Source organism: Odontesthes bonariensis, chromosome 4 (assembly GCF_027942865.1).
Source record: "Odontesthes bonariensis isolate fOdoBon6 chromosome 4, fOdoBon6.hap1, whole genome shotgun sequence".
In the NCBI taxonomy this organism is placed as follows: domain Eukaryota; kingdom Metazoa; phylum Chordata; class Actinopteri; order Atheriniformes; family Atherinopsidae; genus Odontesthes; species Odontesthes bonariensis.
The window spans coordinates 40060540-40080746 of NC_134509.1; the positions used below are offsets into that span (position 1 = coordinate 40060540).

The window sequence follows — 20207 nt, forward strand, 5'->3', positions numbered from 1 at the left end:
CTTATATTGACATGTTCGAGGCGACGGCAACGGCCTGTGGCTGGCCCGCGGCGGAGCGGGCGGTACGCCTGCTGTCGCTGTTGTCAGGGGAGGCGCAGACGGCGGCGCTCTGCCTGCCAGCCTCCAGCCGAGGGCGGTTCCGAGAGGTGAAGCGGGCCGTCCTGGATCGGCTGCTCCATGGAGGACCATCGGCGGAGGTTCCGGGGGGCAAGGATGGAGCCAGACGAGCGCCCGTTTGTATATGCCCAGCAAATAAAAGACACGGCAACCAGGTGGCTGCAGCCCGGGGGATCGGCTGGAGAGGAGCGGATGCTGGAGACTATAGTGCTGGAGCAGTTTATGGAGGGGCTCCCGAGCGGCACCTCGGCCTGGGTGCGGTGCCACCGCCCGGCGGACCTGGCGACGGCCATCACGCTGGCAGAGGACCACCTGGCCGTCCACTCCGATGGCCAAGCGCCGGAGGTCCACCCGGCGCCTGCTGCCCGCCCCACGCCGGCACCCCGCAGGAGGCCTCCTCAGGCACCCGGGCCTCCAGTCAGCGCGGCCACCCGACCCACCCCGCTTCCCCGCTCTAACCGGCCGTTTCCACTTTTCCTGCCACAGGGCCAGCGCGCTGCGGACCCGGTCCTCAACCCACAGATGGTCCCTCAAGCGGCGGTGCAGGAGTGCTGGAGGTGTGGACGGCCCGGACACTTCCGCCGGGAGTGCCCCCTCATGGAGGTCGGCCAGGTGATCCGGGTGGTCGGCCCTGCAGCACCCTCCGCCGGTCCGGGAGGGACGTACAGCGTTCCGGTAAGGATCCAAAGGGGTGCACATCAGGCGATGGTGGACTCGGGCTGCATGCAGTCCATGGTTCACCAGAATCTGATTCGGCCCTTGGCTTTGATAGAGGCGAGCTGGGTGGATATTAAGTGTGTGCATGGGGATATTCACAGATACTGTTGCTTCAGTGGAAATTCGTTATAAGGGGAAAAAGCATAGTGTGAAGGCTGCGGTTAGCTCCCGCCTGGCGCACCCTCTTATTTTGGGTGCTGATTGGCCGGGGTTTCATAAGCTAGTGGGGCAGTGTGTGAGGGTGCGCTCACGACCGACAGAGAGATGGGATATGTGCGCTGTGCTCAGTGGTGATGCGAGGTTGTCCGACGCTGCAGACGGGGAGGGGGAGCCGGCTCCCGTGTTTAACTCCATGGAAGATTTTCCACTTGAACAGTCTCGTGATGATACTCTACGCTTTGCCTTTGACCAAGTGATACGAATTGATGGTCATATGGTGCGCCCTGACGCAGCGTTAACGTACCCACACTTCTCATTAAGGAAGGACAGGTTGTACCGAGTGAGTCGTGACACTCAGACTGAGGAGACAGTTACCCAGTTGCTGGTACCGAAAAGCCGCCGGGAAATGGTTTTCCAGGCGGCTCACTACAACCCGATGGCTGGGCATATGGGGTATGAGAAGACACTGAACCGTGTAATGGCCCGATTCTATTGGCCGGGCATTAGAGCGGACGTTCGCCGCTGGTGTGCGTCCTGCGCTGAATGCCAGTTGGTTAACCAACCGGCCATCCCGAGAGCGCCGTTGCGCCCGCTACCACTGATCGAGGTCCCGTTTGAACGGATCGGGATGGACCTCATCGGGCCATTTTACCGGAGCACACGTGGATATCGATTTGTGTTGGTTCTCGTGGATTACGCAACTCGATATCCAGAGGCAGTGCCGCTGCGCAGCATATCTGCAAAAAGTGTGGTGCAAGCGCTGTTTCAGGTTATCTCCCGAGTTGGGATCCCGAAAGAGATCCTGACTGATCAAGGCACCCAGTTTATGTCACGAACACTGAGGGAACTTTATGGATTATTGGGCATCAAGTCTATTCGAACCAGTGTGTACCACCCACAAACTGACGGCCTCGTCGAGCGCCTGAATAAGACTTTGAAGTCCATGATCCGTAAGTTTGTGCACGATGATAAACCAAATTGGCTAGATCCTCTGCTGTTTGCAGTGCGCGAGGTTCCCCAGGCCTCCACGGGATTTTCTCCCTTTGAACTGCTGTTTGGCAGGAAACCACGGGGGGTTTTGGACCTGGTAAAAGAAAGCTGGGAGGAAGGTCCGAGCCCCAGCAAAAATGAAGTGCAGTACGTCCTTGACCTGAGAGCAAAACTCCACACCCTGGGTCAGTTATCACGCGAGAATTTGGTCCGAGCCCAGGAATGTCAACAGCGGCTGTACAACAGAGGATCGAGGCTGAGACAATTTTCACCGGGAGATAAAGTGCTTGTATTGCTCCCATCTTCCAGCTCAAAATTACTCGCCAAGTGGCAAGGGCCCTTTGTGGTCACACGGCGAGTGGGTGACGTTGACTATGAGCTTGTGCGATCTGACAGGGGAGGGGCAACACAGATTTACCACCTCAACCTCCTTAAAGCATGGAGGGAGGCAGAGTCTGTTTCTCTGGTGACGACAATTGCAGAAAGAGATGAGTTGGGGCCTGAGGTGCCAAAATCGAACAATCCCACCTCGCTCCTTTGTGAAAACCACCTCTCTCCGTCACAGAAAGCAGATGTAGCCAAGTTGCAGCAGCGGTTCGCGGATGTGTTCTCCCCCCTGCCAGGACGCACAAGCCTTATTCAACACCATGTTGAGACTCACCCGGGCGTGACGGTGTGTTCACGACCTTATCGGTTACCTGAACACAAGAGAAAAGTGGTTCAGGCGGAATTGAAAGCTATGTTGGAAATGGGGGTAATAGAAGAGTCCAACAGTGCCTGGTGTAGTCCCATCCTTCTTGTATCCAAGAAGGATGGGTCTATTCGGTTCTGCGTGGACTATCGCAAGGTGAATGATGTTTCACGGTTTGACGCCTATCCCATGCCCCGGGTCGACGAGCTCCTGGATCGCCTTGGCACGGCTCGGTTTTTTACGACACTGGATTTGACCAAAGGCTACTGGCAGATTCCTTTGTCTCCAGAGTCCAGGGAAAAATCGGCCTTCTGCACTCCGTACGGGTTGTACCAATTTGTCACACTTCCGTTCGGGTTGTTCGGGGCCCCAGCCACGTTCCAACGCCTCATGGACCGGATGCTGCGCCCGCATGCTGCATATGCTGCAGCCTACCTGGATGACGTTATCATCAATAGCAACAGCTGGGCGGAGCATGTGCAGCAGGTGGCCGCGGTGCTCGAGTCACTGAGGCAGGCGGGGCTCACGGCCAACACGAAGAAGTGTGCAGTTGGACGGAGGGAGGTACGGTATCTGGGGTACCACTTGGGCTGCGGGCAGGTGCGTCCTCAGGTAGATAAGACAGCAGCAATTGCAGCCTGCCCGAGGCCCAAGACAAAAGAGGAGGTGAGGCGGTTTTTGGGGCTGGCTGGTTACTACCGGTGGTTTATCCCCAACTTCGCCGAGCTGACCAGCCCCTTGACCGACCTCACCCGAAAGGGGGCCTCAGATCCGGTTCAGTGGACGGAACCGTGCCAGGTGTCGCTTGAGAGGGTAAAACAGACCCTCTGTGGGGAGCCTCTTCTTCACACCCCTAACTTCTCTCTCCCGTTTACTCTGCAGACTGATGCATCGAACAGAGGGCTGGGGGCCGTGCTCTCCCAGCAGGTGGGGGGCACCGACCGCCCGGTACTCTACATCAGCCGGAAACTGTCCGAGAGGGAGGCCAGGTACAGCACCGTGGAGAAGGAGTGCCTGGCCATCCGGTGGGCGGTCGATGCTCTGCGGTACTACCTGTTGGGCCGGCCATTCACCCTCTGTTCGGACCATGCTCCCCTCCAGTGGCTCCACCGCATGAAGGACACGAATGCCCGGATCACCCGGTGGTACCTGGCCTTAGTAGCATGCTGGTCCGGGCGAGGGGAAGAGAGAGCCAGGAGATGACCTTGCGGAGGGACGACAGGAGAGAGGAGACAGAGCGTGGAGAAACTGAGGATCGTCCACTGAGTACATCCTCGTGAGCCTGAATCGAGTTGAGAAATAAAAGGTTAACTCGAACCAAGTGGTCTGTGTATCTGTTGGGGAACCCACGGTGGCACAAACCTGCCACAACAACATATATATATATATATATATATATATATATATATATGTAAACTTGCCACCACAGACGCACACATAACATAAAAGCAGTATGTTAAATGTGCATGCAAGTGTATACAACTAGCGCACACATTAAGTGCACATGTGCGTGTGTGTTTGTCACTTTAAGAAATGGCACTACAACCCGAGCTGCCACCTTCCTAAACCCCATGCCCAGTAAACAGCTACCTTCCCCAAAGGTTACAAAACCTGTAGCCATTAATGACCATTTAGGGCACATATTGCAACTCAGCTGTTATTACTCTTGCTGCTAATTCAGAGACCCCCCCCCCCCCCACTCAGTTTATGCACCCTACAAACAAAACAGTGAAGCACAATGAAGGCAAAACAGTACTGTCTTGAAAAGGCTGTGCACAAAGGGCTAGTGCCTGCTGTTGAAAAAAAAACTATGCATCACTGTTTATAGTAGTTTCAAATAGCCATGACTGCCAGGACACATGAGATGGAGTTGAACACTATTAGTGGTGAGGGAAATAACGCATTCATTAGAGGTACACACTGTAATCTATCAAAGACCTCCTTGTTTAAGTGCTGATGTTTCACTTTAGTTGTTCTTATTGACATAACTGAGTCTAGTGACCTTTGCTGGTTGCATGCTGATACACTCATTGACAAACATATTGCATTGATAATGACTACCTGCACTGCTGACTCAGAGGTGCATTAACAATATGCCCATTCAGACTCTTTACCAACTTTTTAATTTAAAAAAAATCATACATCGTATAAAAGCAGATTTAATTATACTGCCCTCAAATTTACTGAATGCATTTGTGGTCTCCATGGATTTGTTGGAGACAATCCATGGGCTTTCCTGAAGTGTCACCTTCAGGTCAAATTAACACTTACAACTGAAGACAATTAAACTATGTCAGGATGGCATTAATGTACATTCAAATAAAGCGTGTGGGTCAGCTGTAGGTAAACTCAAAGACAGTAACAGCTGACTTTAGCTTTTGAAAAGGGACGAAAAGGAAAAGCAGAGTAAATCCTTTTTCTAGAAGGAGTTAACCTTAACCAATGTTTGTTGATATTAGATAAATAAACATCACATATTCAGACATACCTTATTTTTCTGTCTTTTGTTACAAATGGTGCTGATGGGTCAGGGAATTTCATTTGAAAATGTATAATTTGTTAAAAACTGCTGCAGGTTGATGGTTTATACTAAAATGTCACTATTTGATGCAAATGCCTTCATTTGGGTCCAGCTTGGCTCTAATTAAGTACAGAATGAGACTGAAAACAATTACAATGAAAATGTAATGATTGGTAAGGTCTATTTTTTCTTTCAAATCTTCACTTAAAATCAAGGTTGTTAATTTAAAAAAATTGTCAAAACTTGTTTAATGTGTATTTTTCTGATATGGAACATCTTGACAAGGAATCAACTGTGGAACTGTTTGGAAGAAAATTTTTATTTTTTGAATTTTTGTATCTAAAACTTGATAGTTTTCTATAAAAATGTAGTGGGTACATGAGGCTACAGTCCTCGCTGCAGCTGGCCCCAGTTCAAGTCCCGCATCGGACAGCTCTTTGCTGCGTGTTGTTCCCTCTCTCTGCTTCCTGTCTCTCTACACTGTCCTATCTAATAAAGGCATAAAAAGCCCCCCAAAAAATAAAATAATAATAATTCAGATCAATTTCCGATAGCGAGCCAGGTCCCTTTAGCCAGTGTGGAGCCACATAACGTAGTTGTAGTCTGACACACTTCTTTGCAGCTTCCCACCTGCTGCTACCTCCCCAATCAATAAACACAAAAGGAGCAAAAAAAATGTAAACAAAAACTTTAACTGAACAAATACATCAAACTATTAAATGTGTTTTGCTGAATATCAGATCTCTCCTTTCGAAGTCTCTGTTAGTGAATGAGTTGATTTGTGATCATCATATTGATATATTTTGTCTTTCAGAAACCTGGCTGCAGCAGGAGGATCGTGTTAGCATTAATGAATCAACTCCCTCTGACTGTTTAAATGTTCACGTTCCTCGAACCACAGGCAGAGGAGGAGGAGTGGCAGCTATTTTCACATCAGGGTTACTAATCAGTCCCAGACCCAAGATTAGTTTGAGCTCTTTTGAATCTCTGATTCTCAGTTTTTCCCACGCAAAGTGGAAATCACAGAAACCTCTTGTGTTTGTTGTTGTGTATCGTCCACCTGGCCCTTATTCTGAGTTTCTGTCTGAATTCTCAGAGTTTTTATCCCAGTTAGTGCTGAGTACAGATAAAGCCATTGTAGTGGGTGACTTTAATATTCATGTAGATGTTGAAAATGACAGCCTGAATATGAACTTTAATTCTATATTGGACTCTATTGGATTTTCTCAGAGTGTTCACAGACCGACTCACTGCCTTAATCACACCCTTGATCTTGTGCTGACTTATGGCATTGAGAGTGAACAGTTAACAGTGTTCCCTCTTAACCCTGTCTTATCTGACCATTTTTTGATAACCTTTGAGTTTACATTACTTGACTATACAGCTTCTGAGAAGAAATGTACATATAGAAGGTGTCTATCAGAGGATGCTGTAACCAGATTTAAAGAGTTAATTCCATCATCCTTTTCTTCACTGCCATGTGCAGATATGACAGAAGACGACTACCTAAACTTTACTCCAGCAGCACTTGACTCTCTTGTTGACAGCACTATAGTTTCAATGCGTACAGCACTGGACAATGTTGCCCCTCTGAAAAGGAAGGTGATCAGTCAGAAGAGGTTGGCTCCTTGGTATAATTCACAGCTGCGTGCTTTAAAGCAGACTGCAAGAAAGCTGGAGAGACAGTGGCGTTCCTCTAATTTAGAAGAGTCTCAGTTAATCTGGAAAGATAGTTTAACAATGTATAAGAAAGCCCTTTGTAAAGCTAGAACTGCTTATTATTCATCATTGATAGAAGAGAATAAGAATAATCCCAGGTTTCTTTTCAGCACTGTAGCCAGTCTGACTAAGAGTCCGAGCTCTGCTGAGCCAGTTATTCCTTTAACTCTCAGCAGTGATGATTTCATGAGCTTCTTTATCAATAAAATTGTTTCTATCAGAGAGAAGATTGATGGAGTCCTTCCCACTATTATTAGTGATGTATCATCAAGTACAGCAGCTTTAGAAGTATCTTTAGAACCTGATTTGTATTTAGACGGCTTCTGTCCAGTTGATCTCTCTGAGCTAACAACAGCAATAGTCTCTTCTAAACCATAAACTTGTGTTTTAGACCCAATCCCAACCAGACTGTTCAAGGAGGTTTTCCCTTAATTGACACTTCCATATTGGATTTGATCAATCTGTCTTTGTTGACAGGATATGTACCTCAGCCTTTTAAGGTTGCTGTAATTAAACCTTTACTTAAAAAACCTACTCTTGATTCAGAAGTGTTGGCTCATTATAGACCTATATCCAATCTCCCTTTATGTCTAAAGTTCTTGAAAAAATAGTTGCAGCTCAGCTTTGTGATCATTTCCACAGAAATAATCTGTTTGAAGAGTTTCAGTCAGGATTCAGAGTGCATCATAGCACAGAAACTGCACTGCTGAAAGTTACCAATGATCTCCTCTTAGCCTCTGATAGCGGACTTGTGTCTGTGCTTGTCCTGTTGGATCTCAGTGCTGCATTTGATACGGTCGATCACAGTATCTTATTACAGAGACTTGAACATGTTATTGGGATTAAAGGAACTGCATTAGGCTGGTTTAAGTCATATTTATCTGATAGATTTCAGTTTGTTCTTGTAAATGAAGAATCTTCCTCACAAACCAGAGTAAGTCATGGAGTTCCCCAGGGTTCTGTGCTTGGACCGATTCTTTTAACTTTATACATGCTTCCATTCGGTAACATTATTAGACAGCATGGCGTAAATTTCCATTGCTATGCTGATGATACTCAGCTGTACTTATCTATAAAACCAGATGAACCCAATAGGTTGGTCTTAAAGACATAAAGACCTGGATGACTCAGAACTGTCTGCTTCTAAATTCAGACAAAACTGAAGTCGTTATCTTTGGACCTGAGCGCTTCAGGGAGAAACAGTCCAGTTACATAGTTACTCTAGATGGTATTTCCTTGGCTTCTAGTACTACAGTGTAGAACCTTAAGAGTTATTTTTGACCAGAATTTATCATTTGACGCTCATATAAAACAGGTTTCTAGGACTGCCTTTTTTCACCTGGAACCAGCTGCCAGTAAATGTCCGGGAAGCAGACACCCTTTCCACTTTTAAGACCAGGCTTAAAACTTTCCTTTTTGATAAAGCTTATAGTTAGGGATCGTTCAGGTGATCCTGAAACATCCCATAGTTAAGCTGCTATAGGCTTGGACTGCTGGGGGGCCTCATCTGTCCCACCTTTCCTCACTTTACTCTCTTTTTCCCCCGTTTAATTTCTCAAATGATAATATGTAAATGTGACATTATTGTGGTCATTAACTCGTGTTTCCCTGTTCCAACAGATATCCTTTGAATGGTGTTACAGTGTTTGTTGTCTTTTCTGTCTTCTCAAACGCCAGCTGGTCGAGGCGGATGGCCACCCTTCCTGAGTCTGGTTCTGCCAGAGGTTTCTTCCTGTTCAAAGGGAGTCGTTCCTTTCCACAGTCGCCTCAGGCACGCTCAGGACGGGAGATTGGACTGAAGACAAGTTTCTATTGGACTTCCTTAGCAAGGAAATTGTTTTTGAATTGGCTCTATATGAATGAATTGGATTATTTTGAAATTAATTATGATTACAATGAATTGAACTCCAATTGGCTTGAATTGGACTTTTTTATCTAAGTGCCTTGAGATGACATTTGTTGTAATTTGGCGCTATATAAATAATCTGAATTGAATTGAATCTAAATAAACTTGTGGACATTCCTGTAGTATTTATTGAGCTTTGATTTTGAGTGATAATTTTGACGATAATTCAAATAACCTCTTTAATTTTGTTACGCAGCCTCTGAACGATTTGGACTTTGATTCACTTTGAGTCTGACAGTTCATCCCACAATGGCACTGTGTTTATATTATCATTTTTTTGTGAACAAAATAAGCAATCCTTAATCACATTGTTAATTACAGTATTGAATATGATTATTTTGTTCATTTAGAATTTTTATTTTTTATGTATTTTTTCCCAGAATTGTGTTAAATTCAACGTAAGGTTTAGCTGTTAAAATTTGCATTTAATCCATTGACAGTTATTTCCCATACTGGGATGGCTTATAAATAAATTACAATTTCTGTGGTATTTCTACAAGTATATAGTTACTGCTGAAGAGTTATGTGGATGTTGAAGTAGACTGGAATACACTGAGGAGATGATTCTCCAAACTGGCTAGGAAAAATTACCAGTGGAGAGCAGAAAATAGCTGCCTTGGAAAGGAACGCTGAATTTGCTTGGTTGGCCCTGTTGCTACTGCTGGTAAATGACAATGACAAATAAATTAGTTAGTTGCCAAAAACAATTGTCAAGTAGTCAGAGGCATGCATTGTCTTGTACGTTTGTCAGTACAAGTGAGGAAAACTTGTATCATGAAAGAATTAAGCAATTTCTGGGAGCAGCAGTCTTTCCCAACAATGGGAAAAGGAACACTGGGATAGAAGGGCAACGGAGGGAATTCACCAAAAGTATGTTTTTTTCTAAAAGTGAATGCTTAAGAAAATAAGAAAATTTTCCATCTTGACCTTAAGGTAACATTACCTGAAACATTCTTCATATGTTCCCTTGTGAACTGGTTAATGACTGTGTCGGCTGCCTAACCACCCAATTTAAGGAATCAAAAACTGCAAGAGCAGCAAGTAATGAAAACCTAATGAAAATGAAGACTAAAACTGTACAGAACAAAAAATTAATTTATTAAATAAAACCATCAAATGAAAATTACATTTCTCTTGTCAAAATCTGTTAGAAAATGTATAATATTTCTCAAATTTGAGCTTTTTCATTGTCACCTTGTTGATCCAGAATTCAATTTAAATTCTTCACCTCAGATATAAAGCTTTTAATGGCCAAGCTCCAATGAATCTTAAAGATCTTAAAGTTTATGATCGCAGGCTTACTTGTGGTTTCCAGAGTTCTAAAATCAGATTAAGAGGCACAGCCTTCAGTTATCAGGTGCCTCTCTTGTGGTACCAACTGCCAGTATGGGTTCCAGATGTAGACACCCTCTCTACTTAAGAATTTGCTTTTTGATAAAGCTTATAATTAGTGATGGATAAGGTAACCCCGAACCACTCCTTAATTATGCTGCTATAGATTGCCGAGGGACCTCCCACAATGCATTGAGCCCCCACATATGTAAATTACATTTCTTTTTTAGCAGGTATCCTTGGCCTGTTGTTATGGTGCTTTCTGACCCGTTTGTCCTGTCCTCTCAACTCTTAACTGGTTTCTTCCTGCTGAAAGGGAGTTTTCGTCTCCATGGTTACCTAGTGTACACTGAGGAAAGGGGATTGAATTCAAAAGAAGATTTAATCTTCTGTTGGTTGTACAATTGTTGGTTATTTAGCTGGGCAACTTTTTTTTCAATTCCATGATATGCATTGGACTAATTTGCATTCTAAGGAATTTGATTTAATGGAATTATAATGACTTGAGATGACTTTTATTGTGAAATGACTCTATTGAATATCCGAATATTGTATTATGCTCAGTGGAGTGAAATGTGAAGTTAAAGCAATACAATGTAACTTCTCAAAAAGCCCATTATGGAGCTTACCCTACAGGCTTGGAGGTAATGTACGGTTACACTGTCGTAAATACTTTTCACGTTTGTTGACGAACCGGCGAGGAGTCAGAAGGTGCAAGCCATGTCGACCGAGAAGGTAAGAGTAATCAAATGTACCTGGGAGCGTGAGAGGGGTCTATTTGTTTTTGCGGTAGGTGTGCCAGAAAGCAAGTCGAAGTACTTCCGCTTCCCGGGCCGCTCCAGCAAAGTTACATAGCGCAGTTTTTCCAACTCAGACCCCCGAAGGGCATAGGAGACAGGCCAATCGTAATATTAAAACTCATTCTAGCCGCACAATTTTTTTCAAGCTGTTATTTTAAGGTAGAATTGTTACATAGTATTGCTTTAACCATTTAGAACTACATTTCTTTATGGATTGTATGTGCATGTACTAGAGCTATATGGCATGGATCAATTTTGATACTTTCCAGCGAGTGCTGTGCTGAATCTCTCCACATTCTCAAGGTGTGTCAATGTATGTCTGCTTGGAAATATCTGGGATATGAATGCAAATAAGTTGTACAATTTTATTAATGCTGTTTACTTTGTCCACAACTAGACAAAAATATTCATTATCCTAAGTGTGCATTTGTGATTTCACATCTGAATAGTTTACTTCGGTTAAAAGAAAGCCTACTGTTTGCCCTGTTGTGCCATTCATTTGCGCTGATTTGAGAGCTGTTAAAATGGGGTCTTCGTCACACATGCTCCCAGCATCTCAGAGCAGGGAACACAGCTAATTTTCCCATGATTTTGAAACCCATTTTTTCATACTGACCACTTCTCAAAAAACTCTCCCTTAACCCTGAAGTCCCTGCAAACTTCAGACCCATATCAAAACCTCCCATTATTCTCCAAGGTCCTTGAAAAGGTAGTTGCTGCCTACCTTCAGGACTACCTCAAACACAAGTTTATGGTTTCCGTTCCGCCCACAGAAATAGCCCTGATCAGAGTCGCCAATAACCTGCTAATGGCAGCTGATTCTGGTTCACCTTCCCTCCTCATCCTTCTTGACCAGCCTGCAGCATTCAACACCAATGACCATCACATTCTTCTCAACAGGCAAAAAGTACAGCACTGGACTCAGTAATACTGTCGTAACCTGATTTAACCCTACCTCTCTGATGGAACTGAATATGTCTCCATGGATGGCTCATGGGCCAGGACTCACATGTCACCTGTGGGGTCCACAGGCAGCAGTGCTCAGGTCCATTCTGTTTACACTGTGCCTGCTCCCCCTTGGCCAAGTCATCAGCCGCTTTGGAATCTCATTCCACTGCTATGCTGATGACACACAATTTTACATGAAAACAGACACACCTTTCGTTGTCATCGCCATCATCATCACTCTCCATACTAACTGCCTGTCTTGAGGAGATAAAAGGTGTGGATGAAGTACAACTTCCTACAGCTCAATAGTTCCAAAACTGAAGCAGTTTTAGTCGACACCCCTTACCAAACCCGAACATCTGCCATAACCAGCATTGCTTTCTCCAGCCGGCATTCCCCTCTCATTAGCAGTCACCACATGGGTGTTTCTAGGGGTGGGGCCACAGGGGCATTGGCCCCAACTGAAATCTGATTGGGCCCCTGAAGTGCCCCTGTCCTGTCACTCATCTGTCCTTTGTCCGAGAGCAATGATCAAATTATAGGTGGATGCAATTCCATGCCAAAACACTAGTGGCGCTAACAGGAATGTCCAGCGTGAATAAAGCTTACAGATGAAGAAGATTTGAACGATCTCGCAGAGAAAGTTTTTTAACCGAAAACTGATGGCAGTCTACATTTTGAGGAGTTTATTGGTAATGGTAAGTCATAAATCCCTATTAATTTACAGCTCTTGCGTAGCTTAAGTCTGACAAACATTGCATTGAGAAGCAAAGCTAACATTAGTTACGAGTAATGTTAACTGAAGCCCTACTTGTGTTTAGACATGAACATTAGCATTTCGCTAATTCATGTAATGCCAATTCATGTACTTCTTTGTAATTTGCATTTGTGTGTTAACATTAACTATGTTTGGCAGTGATAGAGAAGAATATGAAAAATAAAACAGAGTGAGGTGTTCAGTGTAATAGCTGATAAGTGGCAAGCACTCAGGTCTGTGCACAAGGATTCAGGAAGTTGCCAAATATGCTTTTTATGTGCATTGTAATGCTCATTGTTTAAACTTTGTGATTGTTGATAGTGTGAAGTCAGTCTCTGAGGCGGATTGCTTTTTCTCACTTCTTCAAAAACAACATTGCTTTTTTATTTGGATCATATGTGGACACAAAATGGCATGACATTCAGAGAGAAATGTATGATGGTCAGCCTCGTGAACTTCCTAAGCTAAGCAGGTACACAGTCTGTCCCAATCTGCTTGATAGACTCCCAGCAGTGTACCGTTCACTGCAAAAAAATTGGGCTGGAAAGTCATGGTGATCAGGCAGTAGATGCGCATGACATTGCTAGCTTTGACCTTAGCTTTATTTGACTTTTGGTTACTTTCAAGGAAGTTCTGGGTCAGTCCAAGTTTTTGTAAGACATGCTACAGTCTCCCTCACTGGACCTCGCAGCAGCGGTCATTCTTGTGGAATCTTTCCTTGACACATTGCAGCAATACAGGAGTGAGGCCTTTTTTGAGGTTGTGTGGAAAGAGGGGGAGGAAAAGGCTGTAAAGTGTGATCTAAGCTTGGAAAGGACTGAGAGGAGGCAGCCTAAGATATGGTGGCTATGTGATTACATACTACATCAACTGGTGAGCGTAGAGTTGATGGAAACGACAAGGAAAACTTTAAAAGACATACTTTCTATCCAGTGCTCGATTCAATGTCTTGTGAACTGCAAAGAAGTTCCTCTAAGCCCAACTGCACAATCATGAAGGGAATTCAAGCATTTCGCCCTCAAAGCATAACCTTTCTACAAGAAGAGGCTCTTTTTTCCTTTGCCAAGATTTTTGATTCAAATGTTGATGACTTGGCCAACGATCACTGTATCAGATCAAGAGAGTTTTGAAGAGGAAAGAAAAAAGTGGGATGCAGAGGCTTACTACACATCTAGAATTTGTAGTATTCCTAGAAATATTCAAGGTGTTTCATGAGCTGTTTAGGCTCGGAAAAATAGCCATTGTGGTACCAGTGAGCAGTGCTTCATGTGAGTGCAGCTTTTCAGCCCTAAGTTTGATTAAAAATAATCTACGAACAACAATGACAGCATGAGCAAAGCAGCTGAGCATTGAGTCCTGACGAGCAAAAGCATTAGACATGAATGAATAGGTGAGAATGTTCAGTTCCCGTCACAAAAACCGAAGAATAATGCTGTGAATGTTAGTGAGAGAGAGATGTTTTGAACTAACAGTATTTGTGAAAAAGTAAAAAGGTTTAATAAATTAATAAAATGCTGGATTTTATCACATGCTGTATTCTGTACATGAGTATTTTGTCTATGTACAGTAAAAATGCATGTAAAATTGGTAAGGAGATTTTACTAAAATATTTTACTGCTTTTTTAATTACGTGTTTAATTAGGTGTTTGAACATGGTGTGACTGGTGAAATATATATATCTTACCAAAACAGGGGATTGTGTGCAAGGATGTTGGACAAATACTTGGCAAATATTGTGGCCCCTTACTCAGAAAAATCCTAGATCCGCCCACAAAGTCACCAACCTCGGTGTTAGATTGGACCCTCATCTAACCTTCGAGGCTCACATCCAAAACTTCTGCAAGACTGCCTTTAACCACCTAAGAAACATTTCCAAACTCTGTCCCACTCTTATCCTCACCAACACAGAGAAACTCATCCATGCATTTGTCTCCTCGCCAGCAAAAGCATCCAGAAGCTGCAGTACATTCAAAACAATGCTGCTAGGATCCTGATGAGAGTGCAGACATATGAGCACATCACCCCATCCTCCACTCACTACACTGGCTCCCCATCTCAGCTCAGATTGAGTACACGGTCTCTCTCCTCACCTTCCAATGCATCAGTGGTATTGACCCCCCATACCCGACAGATACCTGACAGAGCTCTTCACCCATACACCACAGCAAAATCCCTCTGCTCTTTGAACATCCACCGTGACCTAAAAAAAAACTTGCTTGTCTAAACAAACCTTAAAGACTTCGGATAATATGATGATATTCTTGCATGAGGCCCAATGAGTTGTGTTGATGTTCCATCTAAAGAAAACTATTTATCTTAATCTGGACCACACAAACTAATTCATTTACAACTGGCCAATCTGTAAAGATCAGCTGATTTGCTCCAATGTTACATTGTTATCATCTAAGTAATATTTGAGTTATCTTGTGCCAATTTCGTTTCAGTGTCTAACGTACCAACACCAACATGAAAGCTTTGTCCAGCTAATGAGCTCGACTCAGCTCATAGTCAATAGGAAATCAATATAATGTTTTAGGCTTTGTAGCAGACTGACACCAGTTTTCCTCCGTTTAGTGTCTTCCACCACCAATTCTATACATCAGTGCAGTATCACAACTCATCTTCTCTAAAACCTCCTTTGTAGTTACTTTGCAGGTTGTTTTTTTTTTTTTTTTTTTTTTTTAAATGATTCCAGATATTTCACCTTCACCTTTAATTAAAAGGTAAGACATTACTGATATTTGGTAGCACAGTCTCTCTTAGAGTGGAGTGGCAAAATGTTGTGTTGTTACTTGGTATATTCCTTCTAGAATATAAATATATTTAATACTTTTCATACATGTACAGAAGCCCTTTCACAAAGAAAAGCTATGCAGCCACATGACCAATAAGGTATATATTATCATAGAGATGGCCTACGAAGTCATCTGAAACATTATGTGCTGCTCGGCGAGTGTTCCTGATAAACTCCCTCTTTGACATTTTGTTTTTGACATGTGGGCTGGTGAGGTCGATGGACAACAGGATCAGACTGTAGCACAAGACGTATACAGCATCTGCGGAGAGATAAAAGCATACCTGGATTAAAGAAAGTAAAAGAAACATGATACAATGTAGAACCGTTTTCCGTTCAGTATAAATGGTGATGAGAATGACAAATAAATATCTACTGCACAACCTCTCGCGGGGGATGGATGGGCCGAATAGCAGTGAAATGAAAATGCCTCAGTTTGGCAGCCAGTCATTCCTCTGTCTCCTTGGGTGAATCCCCAAGCACTAATCTTGCTAATTATATGACTTGTCATACAAGTAGATCTAAAATAGTAACCAAGTGGGAGATTGTTCTTTCTTATGGCCCGAGGACATCAATAAACGCTCGAGTGGGACATTTTCACCCACTGATGAAAAAGAAGTCAAGGATTACTTTAAAAAGTTGAAAAAAACCAAAAACTTTTGTTGCTGGGTAATTCGACCAGAATGCAGCTTCTAAGTCAGTTGTATGAGTTTTCGGTTTTTGATCTACTTCAGAATTTAACAAAGTAAATGTCTCTTGTTTGCATCTTGAGAATTTAGTTCGAAACAGAGGGATATTATAATTTTGAGGAATACAAGAAATACAAGGAATATTCCTTGTAGCATCATTATCTCAATGCTGAATATCAATATTCCACTCAAACATCATATAAAAGTAAATTAAATTATACTGCCCTTAAATTTTCTGAATGTTTTAGTGTTCTCCACCAGATGAAGCACCTTTCCTTTGTTTGAGACAATCCATGAGCTTTCCTGAAGCGTCACCTTCAGGTCCAATTTACACTAACTGTTTACATAGTTGTATGCAACTGAAGACAACTAAACTATGTCAGAACACATGGAATCATGTGGTAAACAAAACGTTTAATAATGTTAATACTTCAAAGTGTTCACCTTCAGCTTTTATGACAACTTTGCACACTCTTGACGTTTTGCAAACCAGCTTCATAAGACAATCAACAAGAATGGTCTTCCAACCATCTTGAAAGAGTTCTCAGATGAGGACTTGGTTGTTTTTGTCACTGTGATTAAACTAATCCAAAACCATCTCATTTGGGTTTAGATTGGGTGACTATCCAGGTCATCTCACTCAGCATTCCTTTACTCCTTGGGTAAACAGCCATTACAAATATTGGAAGTTCGTTTTGGGTCTTTGTCCTGTCACAAAAAATATGGTAACACAAAGCCCAAACCACAATGCCAATTTGCTGCAGAATACTGTGCTAGTGATAATGGTCGTGTGTTATAAATTGCCAACAATGGTACCAGCAAAGCATCCCCACACCTCCAATTTCATCCTTTAACGGTGGGACCCACACATGAAGAAGCCATACATTACCCTTTCCTGAATTCCACAAAGGCATGGCAAATGTAAGCAAAATTCTCAAATTTTAATATTCCAGATTAAAATATAACAATCCAATACCAAAAAAGTGGGGAGACTGTAAAATGTAAAGAAGTCAAAATGCAATCATATGCAAATCTCATAAACCAATGTTCAGTTTCCAACAGGGCATAGTACACATATCAAATGTTGAGACTGAGGCATTTTACAATTTACAAAACCTCAACTCATCTTTAATTTCATGACAGCAACCGTTCTCAAAAATGGTTGGAATGGGGGCAACAAAAGTTTGAAAAATAAGTAGTACTCAAAAGAAACATGTTGCAAAGAATTAGGTTAGTTGGCAACAGGTCAGTAACATGATTGGGTATAAAAAGAGCATCTTTGGCAAAAGCTTCAGCAATCTGCAAAAAACTGTCAAGTAATTCTAAAACAACATTCCTCAACATTTTACTGTGAGGACTTTGAACACTTCATCATCTACTGTACTGTGAAAAATGTCAAAAGATTCTAAGAACCTGGAGACTTCTCTGTGCGCAAAGGACACGGATGAAAATCAATACTGAATGCTAGTCATCTTCAGGCCCTCCGATGGCACTGCGTTAAGAACAGGCACGATTCTGTCATTGAAATCATAGGCTCAGGAACACTTCCAAAAATCCCTGTCTGTGAACACAGTTTGCTGTGCGATCTGAAAAAGCAGGTTAAAGCTCTATCATGCAAATAAGGAGCCATATGCGAAAACGATACAGAAACACAGCTGTCTTCTCTGGGCTCATTTGAAAAAGACTGAAACAAAGTGAAACACTGTAGTGAAACGAAATAAAATCTACAAATCTAAATAAAAGGTATTTTTGGTAACACTGGACACAGCATCTTCTGAACTAAAGAGGAGAAGGACCTCCTGGATTGTTATCAGCGCTCAGTTTAAAAGCCTGCATCTATGATGGTATCCATGTGCATTGTTGCTTGTGGAACTGGCAACTTGCACATCTGGAGTTGCACCATCAATGCTGAAAGGTGTACATACAGATATAAGAGCAACATATGCACCCATCCAGATGTCATTTTCTTCAGGGAAGGCCTTGCATATTTTCAGCAAGACAAAACAAAAAAACATACTGCATCTATTACAATCAGCATTGTGTAAGTTCATACTTCACAAGAACTAGTTCAAAGTTCAGTTCACATAGATTACCAATTAATTAGTTAAAGCGATACAATGTAACTTCTCAAAAAGCCCACTATGGAGCTCCCCCTACAGGCTTGGAGGTAATGTACAGTTACACTGTCGTAAATACAACACCCTTTCGCTTTCACGTTTCACGTTTGTTGACGGAGGAGTCAGAAGGTGCAAGCTATGTCAACCGAGAAGGTAAGATTAATCAAATGTACCTGGGAGCGTGAGAGGGGTCTATTTGTTTTTGCGGTAGGTGTGCCAGAAAGCAAGTCGAAGTACTTCCGCTCAGCTCCCGGGCCGCTCCCGGGCCGCTTCCGGGCCACTTCCAGGCCGTTCCAGCAAAGTTACATAGCGCAGTTTTTCCAACTCAGACCCCCGAAGGGCATAGGAGACAGGCCAATGGTAATATTAAAACTCATTTTAGCCGCACAATTTTTTTCAAGCTGTTATTTTAAGGTAGAAATGTTACATAGTATTGCTTTAATGTTCATCATTCACATGTTCATTTCACACTTTTTTGACCTCATCTGCATTTCTTCACTTCTCTGAATTAACCTATTTTATTACTAAACACCAATACACTCAGAATCAAACTATCTTCATAAAAAATAAATAAACAAAACACACACACAGCGTAGCCTATTTTATTTGGTCTTTTTAGCACACCCATGAAAGCAGATCACTTTTACAACAACTCAAGTGATGAGTAAGAAATACATCAACTAGAGCTACAACTCCCTATTTGGGTAGCAGAATGTTTAAGCATCTGCACCCCAAAATTGCTGTCAAAAATGTATCGATTAATGTCTAAGATAGATTACTCAATTTCTCTACCAACCTCAAAATGGGAGGTAGATATATCCATCAGTTCTAATCATAACTTCTGGTCACAAATATGTTTGAACACCTTCAGAATGACTCGAAATCCTAATTTGCAGCTCATACAATATAAAATTCTTCACAGAACACATTATTCAGGACAAAGGATGTTCAGAATGGGTCTTACACACTCAGATATCTGCACACATTGCACGAAAACACACCTGATGATTATACACACGCTTTGTGGTTTTCTGCACCTGTACAGAAGTTCTGGCTTGAGGTCTGTGAGGACCTATCAACATGGCTCAAGTGTAGTGTTCCTGTATGCCCCACACTGTGGACACTGGGTGACTTAGGTGACATTAACATGGAAATCCCATAATTCCACTGCTGACACTGCTAAAGATGACAGATTTTCCTTTTTGGATCTCTAAAAGTAGAATTCAATCTCAGAGCCTGTATAGTTTTACTTTTTGCGCCTTGATGCCATTCTCATGAATTAAAACTTCCTGGCACATGTAACCCTTAGTAAATAACCTGTCATGTTTTATTGTGGCGGGTCGGACTGAGGGTACGCGCCTTTAAATTCCGGGTCGGAGGTGAGCTCATTGCTTGTTCCACAGCTGTTGCTGTCACTGCTGTCTCTGTGACATGTGTTGGCGTTTCCTTAAATCACCGCTGTTATATTCACGAATCAGCTGAAAACAACTCAGCCGACAGTGTTATTTTTCTTTTTCCTGATAACCACTTGACGGTCAGGTTTTTTTTCCCTCTGGTTTTCCCTCAACTTGTATGTCGAGTTCGAACCCACCCAGGATGGCGAGCTACTAGATCACCGCAACTGTGGTAGCAACTATCAGACACCAAGTTCCTTCTATGGACCTATTGCCTTTGAACTATTGGATTTATTGCCTTGGATTATTGACTCTATTTCCTGTGGATTATTGACTGATTGATGAACTATTAATTCATTTCGTCTACAATTGGACCCAGGAAAAGTGAAACTCTTGGGTGTCGTCGGGGGGGAGTTTTTCTGTTATGATTATTTTTTTCTCATATGTATATCTAACTGTTATTATTACATATCTTTCTAACACATATACAAATGATATTTGGATCCTGATTATTTTAATACAAATACTGAAAGGTATTTTCAGTCTCTGGGTGATT

At 42.8% G+C, this 20207-nt stretch overlaps 1 protein-coding gene across 1 annotated transcript in view; it reads right to left on the bottom strand.

The window, feature by feature from the left end:
* Nucleotides 1–9897: 9897 nt before the first annotated feature.
* The window catches only part of fbxo8 (F-box protein 8), a 47093-nt gene continuing 36783 nt past the window's right edge, over nucleotides 9898–20207 (bottom strand). Inside the window, exon 8 of the mRNA XM_075464207.1 lies at nucleotides 9898–15713. Within this exon, the coding sequence (XP_075320322.1) occupies nucleotides 15526–15713 (188 nt within the window). The 3' untranslated portion in view covers nucleotides 9898–15525. The remainder of the gene's footprint in view (nucleotides 15714–20207) is intronic.